The 14,129-nt window shown below is 36.1% G+C and overlaps 2 protein-coding genes across 5 annotated transcripts; one reads left to right on the plus strand and one right to left on the minus strand.

Annotated features, from left to right (window-relative positions):
- Positions 1-773: 773 nt before the first annotated feature.
- LOC141846422 (protein OPI10 homolog) lies at positions 774-3,184 on the plus strand. Of its 2 annotated transcripts, none has more exons than XM_074734476.1 (2): positions 774-1,521; positions 2,844-3,184. In XM_074734476.1, the coding sequence occupies exon 1, from the start codon at positions 904-906 to the stop codon at positions 1,492-1,494; it is 591 nt and encodes a 196-aa protein (XP_074590577.1). In that variant the 5' UTR covers positions 774-903; the 3' UTR covers positions 1,495-1,521; positions 2,844-3,184. The 2 variants fall into 2 exon arrangements, with proteins under 2 accessions (XP_074590577.1, XP_074590571.1); XM_074734470.1 differs by having other exon boundaries at positions 774-1,501.
- A 1,865-nt stretch (positions 3,185-5,049) lies between these two features.
- On the minus strand, positions 5,050-13,965 carry LOC141840322 (uncharacterized). 3 transcript variants are annotated; one of them, XM_074728285.1, is made up of 9 exons: positions 13,860-13,965; positions 13,587-13,789; positions 7,730-7,802; positions 6,906-7,001; positions 6,684-6,734; positions 5,958-6,029; positions 5,835-5,896; positions 5,676-5,727; positions 5,050-5,509 (listed from the first exon to the last, which is right to left on the minus strand). In XM_074728285.1, the coding sequence occupies exons 1-9, from the start codon at positions 13,929-13,931 to the stop codon at positions 5,171-5,173; spliced, it is 1,020 nt and encodes a 339-aa protein (XP_074584386.1). In that variant the 5' UTR covers positions 13,932-13,965; the 3' UTR covers positions 5,050-5,170. The 3 variants fall into 3 exon arrangements, with proteins under 3 accessions (XP_074584386.1, XP_074584378.1, XP_074584368.1); XM_074728277.1 differs by having other exon boundaries at positions 5,676-5,870; XM_074728267.1 differs by having other exon boundaries at positions 5,676-6,029.
- Positions 13,966-14,129: the final 164 nt, after the last annotated feature.

Raw genomic sequence — 14,129 nt, forward strand, 5'->3', positions numbered from 1 at the left:
TAAACTTTTTAAAATTCACATCCCTTAGGTCCATCAATGGGTTTCATTGATTAAAGAGTTTCAATCAAACCAATTCTAAATCTTATTGGTTTATTAGGTAAACCTAAATACAAATAAATCTTTATTTACTATTTTAAAGCTCTCGCTCAAAATAATTGAAAATAATTTAAATATTATGATGTTGATTTTCAAAAATCAACACTATAGTAGTGTTAATTTTTGAAAATCAATACCACAATATGTGAAAAGAATTAATATTGTGGTGTTGGAAGACCAGCACCATAATGATGTTGGTATTTAAGATATAGTGTTGATTTTTGAAGATCAACACCAAAATGATTTTTTATTTATTTTTATATTTTTATTATTAAAATTATTTCTTGTTATTAATTTAATTTAATTTTTAATTTTTTATAATTAAATATTAAAAATAGAAAAAAATATTTTTAATTTTTTGTTAATCTTCTTTTATATTTTAAAAATTTTATTAAAAATTTTAAATTAAACTTAAATAAATTTAAAAGATTTTTTATTAAAGTTTATTAAAGTCTAACTTATTAGTTTAATTTTAAAAAAAATAGTAGGGATAAAATTAAAATTAGATGTGCTTTTTGATAATTCTAAAAACTTAACGTGTCGTTTAGGAATTCTGAAATTTTGCATGTCCTTTTGAAAAATTACCGTTTTAATTTTCAAAATATTTTAAAAAATATATATTCCTAATATTAAATGCTACTACACTGACAGCATTCTTCCTCTTCTGGAACCTTCCAAGCTGTTGCAGAAAGATCAGGAAGCCGCAATCGAGCCTTCATAATCGACGATCTCTCATCTTCCTCGCCGAGTCGCTGCTTGTCCTCGGCGCCTCTTTCTCGAATCCCTAATTCGAAGGAGAAAACAGCGATGTTTGGCGTGGTCTTCCCGGAGCGGAGCTTCCCCATGGACGCGTCGGCGTTCGCGCAGATCGACCCGCTCCACTGGATCCTCGACATGAACTCCCTCGTCGGTGATGCCTACCGCGACGTCAGAGAACTCTGTGTGTTTCTCCTCCCGGCCGCGGCTTCCTCCTTCCCACCCGGCAAGGCCCTCGCCGTCTACGTCCAGCCCCCTGGTCACCCCTTCCTCTTTTGCGGCGCCGTCCACCCTGCCCGCCCATCCGCTCTCCTCTCCCTCCCCTGGCCCGACCCCGCCGAAGAACCCCCCATTCCTGACCCTAACCCTAATCCCCTCCAACTCGCGCTCACCGCCGCCAAGATCGGCGTCTCGGTCGAAGACCTCGCCTCCCTGCCACCCGTCGCTGACGCCGGCGCGGAGAAGAGGGCCGAGCGCCTCGCTCTTAGGGTTGGCGAGAACCTCTTCAATTTCATGCAGTCCTTCTGTGGAATTGACGGAAGCCGGCTCGTCGTGCCCATGGATATCCTTGACCGCTGGTTCAAGAAGTTCCAGGAACGAGCCCGGAAGGATCCCAGTTACCTCAAAGATTTCGCCTTGTGACAGACAGGTGAATGCCCAATCCCGAAGGTGCTTCTTTTTGCAAGGATCTCTTTCCTTGATGGTATCGCGTTTCATGCTATATTTTGGTTGCATCTGTTTTGCTTGAATTGTGCTTAGTGAGTCATTTAGTGATGCTTATAATTTTTCTATAAGAACTTAGAAGAACATTGCTGATTCTCTTCCATGAATGGCCTCATATCCCATAACATTCAAGAGAGAATAAATCAAATTGTTGGACAGAATACTCGTGTGCTGTAGTCTGTCAGTGGTAATGTTGAAGTCTTAGCTGTCTATAAACGAACCAAGCCAAGTCTTCTGAGTTTTTACCGAGCTCAACTAGTGATAGAGCTATCCTTATAATTTAAACTATGAATTGTATAAATAAAATTTGTATATGTATAACTAAAGATTCTAAATTAGTAAGATATAAAAAATAACGAATAATACTCTTTATGTATTTGTATTAAAAAAATTAAATAAACAAACACTAACAGAATTGAAATCTCCAAAAATCTGAGTTAACCTTCCTTTAAAGTAAAGTTAACATGAATATTTCATTAGTCATGATGTAGAACTGGAATCATTTACTTCCAAGGGTAGCAATCACTCCATTCTTGCACAAAATCATAATTAATTCATTGAGATAATTTCATCATCAATTGTTATTTTAGTAATATGCTTGCTTCAATATGTGATAATTGTGAGATAGTTTCGTCATTAATTATTGTTTTGGTAATCAAAGTATGTTTTGTGTATTTCTATCTGATGGTCAGCATGAAATAGTCTCCACAGTGATTTCAAAAGATTAGCGTACATTTACTTGCTTGATTCTTAAAGACCTATTGATCATTAGCAAAATTAGCAAATAGAATGGAAGTTAAAACTGTTGAAAATTCTAGGTAGTCTAAGTGCATGTTTCCTACTAGACATTAAGAACGTATCTAATAACTATAATTCTGTGGTGAGTTTATAAAGTAGGAATATTAGTATGTCACCTTCCTTTATTTTTTTATTTTATTTTATTATTATTATGCATTGTATAAAACAGCATGAATCCTCTTGATAATTGTAGTAGCATTAACCAAACAAGATAATACTCATCATCCAATAGTAATTTTTCATCAACCAAGGTTGGATAATATAATGGGGTTTTCTAAATGTTCTGATGTTTCCTCGTACAAAATGGTTTCATATCACTTCAGCTTATAGTGGATATCTCATTCCTCAAACTATAATGGAAGATAAATGAATTGAAGATGTCTAGAAGCACCTGTTGCTTAATTTCTTTCTTTCTTTCTTTCTCTGAAAAGTATGAAACATTGATTTATCTTCTTTTTTGTTATTTCCAGTTGCTGTTTATTTAATGAATAGAGAGGACCTTGTGTTTTGCATGCACCTGATGAATTGCCATGCCAAAACACTACAAGCTCCGGAATTGGCAAATGGTATCATCATTAATTAGGGTACACCAGTCGAAGGGACGAAGACTCTGTTTGTTTGTTTTCTTATTCCGATGAGATCTTCTTCTTGGGAAGATGAAAAATGCACTTGGAAACATCTGTTCAGTTACAATGTTTCATATGTTCTGTAATTTCTTGCTGTTCTTCGATGAATGTATCCTAGATCTCTCTCGTTCCTTTCATAAGTGCACTACTAAATTCCTCCAAAAGTGGTTTGTAGATGCTTGTCATTTGTTGTTCCAAGCATTTTTTTTATATTGCTAACAATAACTATTAGCATAGGTCGAGCACAAGGCAAACTTATGTGATTCCCCAAACTCAACAACTTGTTAACGAGACAATAACTTTTAGAATATCAAAATTTATCAAGCTTTAATAAACATTAACTAGGATCGACATAATGAAATGTAATTAATTTCTACGCTGAAATCATATTATTTTATATAGAAATCGAATTTGTAGCTGAACTTATGTTAACCAATTCATCACCTAAATTAAAATATATAATTTATAAAGCCAACGGTACGTTTCAGCATTTTTTAAATATCAATGCTGAACATGTTAACCAATTCATCACCATATACATTTAAATTAAAATATATAATTTATAAAGCCAACTGTACGATTCAGCATTTTTTAAATACCAATGCAACTCAACACATAGGTATATACTCAATATGGACACCACGCAATTGTTGAAATGTACAAGATTTTTTTTTTCGTGGAGCTGCTAGGACGGTATTCTACTTTTTATTAAAATGTATTTTTTTATTTTATGGACATAGTTGAGTTGGTTACGACGGAGCAGAGTTGTTGAAGTCGGCAATAATCGAATCTCGGCGAAGTCAAGGCAATGTCCTCTTCCATCATGATCAACTGCAGCTTCTCGATTTACTTCCTTATAGATAGTCGTGGGCTCGACTGATGTGGGCCGTTGGGATGGCGGATTCCACCTTATGCTGAAATGTACAAGAATATTTTTGCCCCGGGATAAGATTGAGTTGGTTATGGTTAGTATTGCTACAATGAACAAGAGTTGAATCTCATCGAAGTCGAGAAAAATGCCCTCCCTTACATGTCCTACAATTTCTTGATTTACCTCCTCACATATGGTCGTGAGGTCGCTGAGGTGGCGGATTCCACCTTTGCTATAATGTATAAGAACATTTTAGCCCCTTTATCTAGAGTTGTTAAACAGGTCAACCCACTAAAAAACTATCATATAGCGGGATGGGGCGGGGCGGGCCGACCCGCCAACTTGACAGTTTGGGAAATCTCCAATCCAACCCAACCCAACACAGGTTGCGAGTTAGGCGAGCCAACCCATGGACTTGTCAAAAAATTAAACAAATAAAAATATTTTTAAAAATTTAAATTTAGATTATAATTTAAATTCATCAAGTTGAAATTTTTAAGCTTAAATTATAATTTAGATGGATCAAGTCCACTAATTCATTGAGTTTTCTATTTTAATTTTAAAATTTAAAATAAATTAATAAACTTTTTCAACCCGTGGCAAACCCATGTGGACGCGGATCTAGGTGGATCAACTCATCTGAACTCATCTTAAAATGGATTGATAAAATTTCAACCCAATCCACCTAAATTGTTTGACGGGACGGGCCAACCCGACGAATCCAATCCAAATTAACGACTATACTCTTATCACGTTGGTACATGTATGAGTGTTTGTCACAATGTGTCTTGAAGTCAATTTTCAACAGATATAAAATATCTCGCTGGGTGTTTGACCTCTCCCATGCAAAAGGGCAGCGGCATTAGGACAAAATCCTCCATGATTTATTTATCCCCTTTATAAGACCACCTTGAAGTAGCTGCTAAGATGACGACTTCACCTTTATTGCCACATGTATGAGAACATTTTTATCCCCGGGACACACTCAGCTATGCCCCGGAGGTGAAAACATTTTTAAGACACAATGTGATGGTAAAAGGGAAGGATGATTTCCATGCAATAAAAGTTTCAAATTGATACTCAGATAGTAGATTATCATATGTACGAGAATATTTTCATTCCCGAGGCATATAAAGAGAAACAAATGACATCGTATTCATTGGAACTAATAAACACCCCACATCATCATTCTATCAAATAAAATAATAATGTTAACAACAGAAGATTTAAAAGATAAAAATTTGGTAAAGAAAGTAAAACGATACACAAGTTCAAACAAAAAATGACTGCGGTTTGCATCTCATGTTGCATGTACGAATTCAACAGTAGGATTATCTAAAGAAAGAGTGTGGTTGGATAACCAGCTAGGAATACACGCTCGCATGTTTCTGTGCAATTGAGACGCGTATTCCTCCCACTTGGTGATTCCTAACACCAAGTCTTCCCATTTGAATTGAAGTTTTATGCAGTTACAAGAAGTGCCACCTAAAATTTCCACGGCAAGTTTGTCATCATGTGGCAGTGACAATTTCAAATTGCTTGTTCTCTTTAAAATCGCCGGTCGAGCAGATCCATCAAGATGGACCTCTTCCCTTCCTTTTGCTAATTCAGAAGCTCTCCAGTAGCAGAATTGTAGAACCTAATATAAACAAAACTTTAGTGAACCAGAAATTTTAGGGAACACCAGATCGAGAAGAAGGAAAAGTAAACCAGCACAGGAAGAGCAGCACAAACAAGAAATCAGGGCAGTGATTATGTCTAATGAGATAGAGTCCTTTCATTGAAAGGTCTACTTCCCCAATTACCTGCAAAGCATGCAGACTATTTAAGAATTCTTTGACAAGAACTTCATCTCCCCTAGCAAGATACAATCTCCCATCAAGTAGCTCTAAAGGATCACATAATGAATTGTCTGCTCTAGACTTTTCTTTTGATGAAGAGAAATCATAACCAAGGAACCTCACTCTAGCATGGCGCACATCAAAGCCTGACCCGTCCTTCTGAAACCAATACATGGTACTAGATGCTGGCAAAGGTAGGAAGGAGTCAGGTTCATATTGTATTCTTTGAGAGAGAATATTGATAACCTTAGCATCCTCGTCGTGTAAGCAGTCACGTGTGAACCAAAGAGTTAAAGTCAGTCTTTCGCCATCAATTACCTGTAGCAGAATAAATGGATTGGCCACATATAAACAATTTTGTATGGAGAGATCGAATCTTAACGTAACTATCTAAAATGGACAAATAGTTCCATTCAGTTAACATTGTTAACATATTATGATAGTGGATTCTGATGAATGGGAACAGGCGATACTTGATGATCATCAGAAGGGAGCTGTAAACTTATTAGTACCTGTCCTGATCAGGTACTTGATGATCATCAGAAGGGAGCTGTAAACTTATTAGTACCTGTCCTGATCAGGAAATCTTATTGGAGTTAAAATTAGGTTGGTCTATGAAACAGGATCATCAAGAATGAGTAATTTGTGACTTAATATCAACCTCTGTTATATGTTAGCGTAGTCATTCTTTTAAAGCACAGTGAACTATAACCAACACATGGAATGTAGGTGGCATCTAACCTATTTGAGTTGTCCTCAGGTCACAAGCTATCACATTATAATATATATTTGTTCTTGTCAGATTACACTAGTATTAGCATAGAAATTCAAAGAGAAAGGTGATTTCCAATGCGAGAATATGTTTGCATCAACAATATGCATCAGTAGATAGAAAAATGAATAGAGAAAATTAAAGAAAATTTAGTTGCGATAACTATTATATTTAGTTGCTGAAATGATTTTCATACATACCTCATCTACACAGTGGATATTGCGTTCATCAGCTGTGTAGATCAGAACATCCTGAATATAATGCAGACTTGTTACTTTAAAGGGCCACATTTGTAGAGTTGCTAATTGATAAGTACAATGCATTATGAAAAAAATGGAATATTGCAAAAAAGGAAAGGTAGCAAACATTAACAAATGACATACTGTTCATAAAGAATTAGGAACATCTTAAGAATTGCTTACTCCGGCAGTTGGTGCAACTGAAGAAGGTTCACCGTCTTTAAAATGAAATAGACCGCCTCTGAAATCCCTCTCATGATTATTCAAATAGCACACAGCCTATTTCAAAGCAATTACCACCAATTAATAATGTAACTCATTTTAAACAAAGATTCAGAAACAGAAATGAACACAGAATCCAAAAATAATTATAGGAAAAAAAACATTTCTCTTGCTCAAATCACAATTTATTACTCAATGTGCTTTACCTTTTTTTTCATTATAATAAAATATTTTTAATCATAATTAGATGATGAAACTTAAATGTGAGATTGAGGGGCTTCTAATTGGAAGCAAAAGAAATAATTTAGAATGATACTTGTGCTATGAGAAAAAGATGCTCCTGAACAAATTGGGTGCCAGGTGCCAGGTGCCAGGTGCCAGGTGCCAGTTGAAAGTTGTTAGAAACAAGTACCATTAATCAATACACAATCAGTTGAAAACTAGGTTTTTCCTGACATTGTAGGATACTGGTGTTTGGTTCCCACACTGTACATCTTTAGCTCTAGGACAATTTATCATATGCATCTAATGATAGTGCTCTTTCGAAGAAAAGAATTAACAAAAGTATGCTAAAATCTAAATATCTTCTCTAAACCAAAATGACATCATAAAATCTAAACTAAAATATGCTACAATGTTTGAGTAAAAGTCATGTTTGCATAGCATTAATGATTTTTTGACGAAATAAAATTATATTAGCAATTTCAGCAAGTATTAAGAACATATGATGGTGGAATTAGACTTTCAGTATTCCATAACTTTCAAAGAAAATTAGGTATGCTCACCGCAAAGTCTCTTTGTCTTAGATAGGGCTTATTGTCATCACTATGCCATCCAATAGATGCACCCTTACACCAACTACAAACAATGAGGAAAGGAATTTATAAGTAAATTATTACCAAGTAGCATTTTGGTAATTAGATTGATTTTAACAAGCATAAATAAACAATATAATATATAATTTGTTATGCTTTACACACAAATAGCACAAGTCAACAACAGAACAGAGATGGCAATGGCTTTACATGCCACCAACCATAGTTCATATAGGTAACCAATTACATGCATTTGTTTGTACAATTTAGTGCCTATACCACAATTTTAAAAAAAAATGGAAAGATTACCATAAGACATCAGCCTTTCATCAAGACTGAACATGCAGATAAAACGATCAAATCTGATTTAGCTAAAATAGTAGGTGTTTCATCTTCATGTCCAGTGGTTCCTGAGTTCATATTTCCAAAGCTCATTATGCTAAAACCAGTTGAAGAAAGTTATGAATAGGAATAATTGGGAGTAAGTCTCATCATGAGAAGTACATCTAAAACATTTTACCATAGCATTGATCCACAAGCACACGACATCAGATGTAGACAAACTGTTTATTTTTAACATTTCCATATCCCTGACCATTTTTTCTTAAAAAAACATATGCAGTATGCAGTCAGCCTACAGTATAGCACATGCAGTATACAAGCACATATTTAAGGGCATATGTGGTGTCCATATTAAAATTTTATTATAATTTATTGGTATTCACAAAATATACTTACATAGATATAACAGTGTACTAATCAAGCTATTTAAGCAATAATTCCATATAAAATATATATGTAATCATAGAAAAAAGAAATACATTATATAACAATCCATATTGATCAATAATGTGCAATGTGACATATATAAAATGTGCATATAACTAAACGCATGGAAAACAAGTATTTAAAGTGATCAGTTTGAGTGAACTACAGTTTCAGTTTGTTAGTGTTCACATACGCAGGCACATATGCAGTAGCCTAGCTTGGTTCAGCATAGTGAAGCCAATCATATACTAGGAGGCCTTATGCCCCCTATGCAATGTGGTCCCCTGCTGCAAAAGACCTACACAACTGCATTTTAATCATGTCCTAGCAAAACAAAGAAAAGTATTTATTTGCCACATACTCTTAATATTATTAAGAGCACAAAGTCTCATAGGTCAATACAGTGTCTTCCTAGATAGAATGATAAGGAGCATGCTTTAACTCATCATAAATCAACTTGAGCCAAGGAGACTCAAATTTGAAAAAGAGATTATGAGCCCAACCCATCCTAGTTACCATATTTTCTCCATATAAGTTTACCATTAATTTCCCAGTTTTCCTTAATCGCATGGCCTCATGCGAACTACCTCGTGACACCTGGAAGTTATCAACAACGTATAGCCAATGAATATTTGTTCAATCCTCCCATCTATCTCAGTGCGAGGAAGTTATGGATTACTACTATGGCCTATGTAACACATCCTTCTCGGGAATGCTGATAGCCTGAGAAAATCAAAATTTACAATAAAATACTTCTAATCTGAGGCATATGTCAAGACTTCATTAGCCAACAAGAGATGATTTGCTAGCTTCATTTTTTGATTCTTTGCCAGATTTTGCTAAGAACCAGAAAATTGCTCCTCCTGGTTCTAGGCATCAAGTCTCCTTTGGACAAAATATGGTTCATGCTTTTCTGGCGAACTCAATCATTAGAGAAGATGATGCTGAGGGTTCTAGGATCACATGTAATGATGACGATCAAAAAAGAAAAACCTGATACCCTGCAGGTGGATACAACCTCCATGCAACTGCTGTTCTATGAAACTTCTCCTATGTCCAATATCAGACATAACTTGAACAACTCTGCTTCTGTACTTTTGATGACAACTTGCACCTTGATCAAGATTTGGGTGAGTCATCGTATCCTAATGCTTCCTTCCATTGGTTGAATGAATTGGACTTTATTGCTCCCATACAAGGTCTACTTGTTGGAGAGTCCTCCAATATGGGTGAGTGAGGCAATTTTAGAAAGTAGCTATTTATTTCAAAGAGAAATCAAGCAAGCAGTGAATTGGTCCAAACAGTGAGGGTCCTATCCCTAAACCATGAACGAATGCAAAGCCCATGAGTGCCAAAGGCCCTAAAATCCCCATTGTTCCTTAGATTTGGTAAACCATTTCCATGGAAAAGGGACTGCCCTCCTAGCCAGTCCTGCAACTGAAAGGGTATCTACAACTTTCCAAGGAGATTGCAATGTCAAGCAACTCGAAGACACCATCTTCGTATTGCCACTTTTGTTGGATTTGAATCATCCTGAGTTGAAGCCAATGTAGCTAAAATCAAAGGACTGGTAATTTCCAGCTGCTACCCATCTAATTTTTTTATCTTTGCTGCCAATGTGCCGATTTGGCATGCAAAGTATGTCCTTTACCTTTCAACATTTTGGTGTTTGAATGTTCAACGACTAATAAGGTTCTAGAAATGGCTATTAGCTCCAAGAGATATAATTTATCCTGAATCAGCTTGTTATTAGAATGCTCAGTAACTAACAAGGTTTTAGAAATGTTGACTAAGGATCTTGCACACTTGATCATAAATTGATGTTTGTACAAGCTGTGGAACAACTGCTCTTGAAGATATCATTGCAGCATTCACTCTCTTTAGCAGGCTGTACACCAACTTAAACAAGTCATCCTTCATCTACTTGGACTCTAAGGTGAGAAAGGAGAGGTGTAAGCCAGTTTGTTTGGATGTCTCTCAAATTCATCCAACTCCTTATGTGGTTCTCAATTGGGGGTTAGAGAACCACAGAATGATTACTAGATCTCGGTAATTCAGAAATTGGCCAAGAAGTTACATCCAGGGAAACAACCTTTAGTTTATATGGCAGAACCCTCATCAATAGCATTTTCAGTCACATCCTCTTATCAAACAAATGCATAACTTCTTCCTAAATGGGTGGTTAAGGATGTTAATAAATTTGGGAGAAATTTTCTTTGAAAACAATATATGAAAACCCCTCTAGTGGTGAGAGAATTGGCAAGTTGGAACTTTGTTGCAAGGTCTACCCAAGATGAAGATCTAGAGATTTTAGATTAACACGGCACAATCTCGCATTACTCTATAACTGGTGGAGGAACTATGCTTCTCATACCTACAAGTTCCCTTGAATTTTTTTTCAGGCTTTCCATTTAAGACTGAGCCATTAAATATTTTTTTAATATATTTGTTGTAAGCTTTAGTTGCCACTGGATCAGAATAATTGTTTGTTGACTCGTAACGGTTGAAGTCATTTTACTTGAGGCTTAATTCACCTCTGCCAATGGTGTGCAATTGTGGTCTGGTAAATTTTCTCTAAGATATGACAAGATTCCATCTAAATCGAAGACAAGGTATTAGAATTCACATGTTTAAGTGTGCAAATGCAGTGGCCAAAGCTTCTTCTACAGGGAGAAAGAAGGATCTTTGTCAGATGGACAACGGAGATTTGTTGCTTGTTGTGCATTCGCAAGTCAATTCAAAGTGCTTTTGTGCTTAGAATAGCATAGATGTCTTACGACTTCACTTCGCACTTTACTAAATCTTCTCAAAATTAGACAAAATTACATAATAGACAAGTCGACTTAGCTATTTCATTTCTCTAACCAAAGATTAGTTACACATGAAGGATAATCCTCCAAATCTAGTGTCAAAAATACTACATGACACTAATACAGTCATGTCCATAACATTTAGGACTAAGCCCTTGAATCCTTAGAGCAGTCATACTCTACATTCACAAGTATCTTCATAGATACTTATACTTGACTTGGTCCTTGATTCATCAAAAGCAATAACTCACCTTCCTGTCAAAGAACATATAAAAGTTCAAAGGATAAAAAGAGGATGAGTTGTTTCTCTTAAAGAACCAAGGACCAAATGTTAAATATCAGTATCTACAAGGATCACTTGTGAATGTTAGAGTATGTCTACTCCAAGAACTCAAGAGTTTAATCCAAAATGGATAAGGACATATGGCCATAATAGTGTCAGGTAACATTTCAGGAACCTGATTTATAGATCCCTCTTTTGTGTATGTTGTCTCTAGTTAGATAAATAAAATAGCTTGTTCAAGGTTTGTGTACATGCAATTTCATCTAACTTTGAGATAATTTACTAAAGCATGGAGTTAAGTCGCAAGACATCTATGCCTAGGCAAAAGGACAAATGAAATCACCAAATGTCTAAATATATACTTTTTATAATTGTTTTATCTAATGATGGGGAATTATTTTGACTTACTCAAGTGTAGATTCAAGTCACAAGACATGTATGCTTACAAAAAATAAAAAAAAAAAGAGAAAGAAATATATTTTTCAAGATTGCTTTGTTTTGAAAACAGTGTGAGAACATTAGATTTTCTCAAAAATAAAAAGGTTTTCAAAATCATAGAGAAGAAAAAGAGATCATAAAGCTCTTGGGATTTTCATAAAAACTTTAGTCTCTCATCTAAAATTTTACGGGAGATAGAGGCATTTAAATTTAATTCTTACAAAAAGTAGTATTGGCAAGGTATACTTGGTAGGGGCATTATATACTTTACATACTATAGAGTTGTATGTGAGGCACGCGACAATGATATGTGTGCATGAGCAATACGTGCACCACATCACAATAAATGGGTGCATGATTGCTCACTTGCTTGTGTTGAGGCAATGTTGCATCCACATGGCGCACACAAGCACACATGGCAAATGAGGCTTATGAGGCACACAAGAGGTGACACTGTGAAACTTTGTTGGCATCCTTTTACTTCACACATAGACATTCTCACGAGTCAAGTTGAGGCACGCATTTAATTTATCATCATCTAGGAAGTCTTTGTTCACCTCATTCGCTATGCAGGTTGATTGATTGGCTAACAAGACATGATGCCAAGAGGTCTAATTTTGGCTCAAGTAGTTCAACCGATTGACCAATTGTGTTTAGTGAACCAATGTGATCTAGAACATCCAAGCAATGCAATGAGCTAGGATAAATTTGGATAGGTGTAGTTCAAGATACGCAATCTAACCAAAGGGTATGTATTAGTTTATACAAGGGCTAACAGAGTGTTGATCTGTTGAGTAGAAGAATCATAACAAATTCAATTGTGAATTCATGACAAGCAGCAACACTCCTCTCTCTCAAAGTTACGTCCTTCTTCTTCATTGAATCGTACCTATAACAATCGGATTTGTGCACTTCAATAGGTAGATTTTGGTAAGCTTATCTTCAAGTCAGGAGGACTGTGGACTCTTCCTTGTTGCATATCCTATAAGAAATTTGTTAGGCACCAATTGAACACTATCGATGAGGGTGAATTAAGTCTAAATAAAAGTGACTATGTGCTTAGGATGGTTGATTGGTATGAGTTAACAAGTCATGATTTTGACCCACCAGCAACTAAAAAAATTAACACTTTTCTCATGGTGGATTCCACAACTTCAGTAGGTACGAAGTTTCCTTTTTTTCCTCTCTCGCTGGTGGATTCTGATTTGTTGAAGATGAACTCTTTCAAGTTACCTCCCTTTCATCAACCTATCATGATTAGTAAGGAAATTTTTATCCCCCTTTCTTTCCTTTTTTTCTTTGAATTTTTAAAATTTTCTAGCTTGAAACGCAAGTATGTCATAAAACTAGTTTTCTTTTTAATTCTACTTTAGATGACACTCCTCTTACATTTTGCTCGCTTCCACGATGCCATCCTAAATCATGCTTTGCCTAATATTCTTTTAAAAGTATCAACAATACGAAGGAAATCAGGGATTGCTAAGCGATGCGACTCCAATTCAAGATAAAGGAAAGAAAAGGATCCCACCTGATGAGGCCGGTGAACTCAACAAAGAGCTCAAATTCGCACCCAAACGTCTCCTCCACGGCATCCTTGAGGCGGTCGCGTATAGGGAGGAAGGGAAGGATGAAGTGACCGCAGCCGGTGGCGGCGAGGTGGGGAAGCGTGGTGGAGAAGACGCTGGGCCTGTAGCCCACAGTGCCGCTGCTCCGGTGAATGAACTCCAGCTCCTAAACATCCACCCAGCGCAGCCCGTCAAAGAAGGAAACGGAAAAGAAGAAAAAGGCGGAGAAGAAGAACCTTACAAAGCTCGAGGGAGAAGAAGCCACGAAGGAGACGACGAGGATTCTCCCTCGATGGGGCGGCCGCCATCGTCAAGCGAGATCTATTTGGAGAGCTCTTCTAAAATGCCCCCCGAAAGTTACATTAATGGCCAACGCCGACCCAATCCCAAATTCACGAGTCTAGCGCCTATTTTAATTAATATACTTTATTTATTTATTTATATTTTTCTTAAAGGCCTCGACTCAAATTTCTTCCTTAACAATTATGAGATAAAGGTAAAATGAA

The sequence above is a fragment of the Curcuma longa genome, chromosome 1 (assembly GCF_044706935.1).
Source record: "Curcuma longa cultivar G26 ecotype Majalengka, Jawa Barat chromosome 1, ITB_CL_G26_1.1, whole genome shotgun sequence".
Lineage (NCBI taxonomy): Eukaryota > Viridiplantae > Streptophyta > Magnoliopsida > Zingiberales > Zingiberaceae > Curcuma > Curcuma longa.

Coding starts and splice junctions, on each gene's coding strand:
- LOC141840322 (XM_074728267.1), bottom strand. CDS start 13,931: ATGGCGGCCGCCCCATCGAGGGAGAATCCTCGTCGTCTCCTTCGTGGC. Junction 7,803..13,586: donor GAGTTCACCGGCCTCATCAG/GTGGGATCCTTT, acceptor CATTGTTTGTAG/TTGGTGTAAGGGTGCATCTA. Junction 7,002..7,729: donor TAAGACAAAGAGACTTTGCG/GTGAGCATACCT, acceptor GCTTTGAAATAG/GCTGTGTGCTATTTGAATAA.
- LOC141846422 (XM_074734476.1), top strand. CDS start 904: ATGTTTGGCGTGGTCTTCCCGGAGCGGAGCTTCCCCATGGACGCGTCG.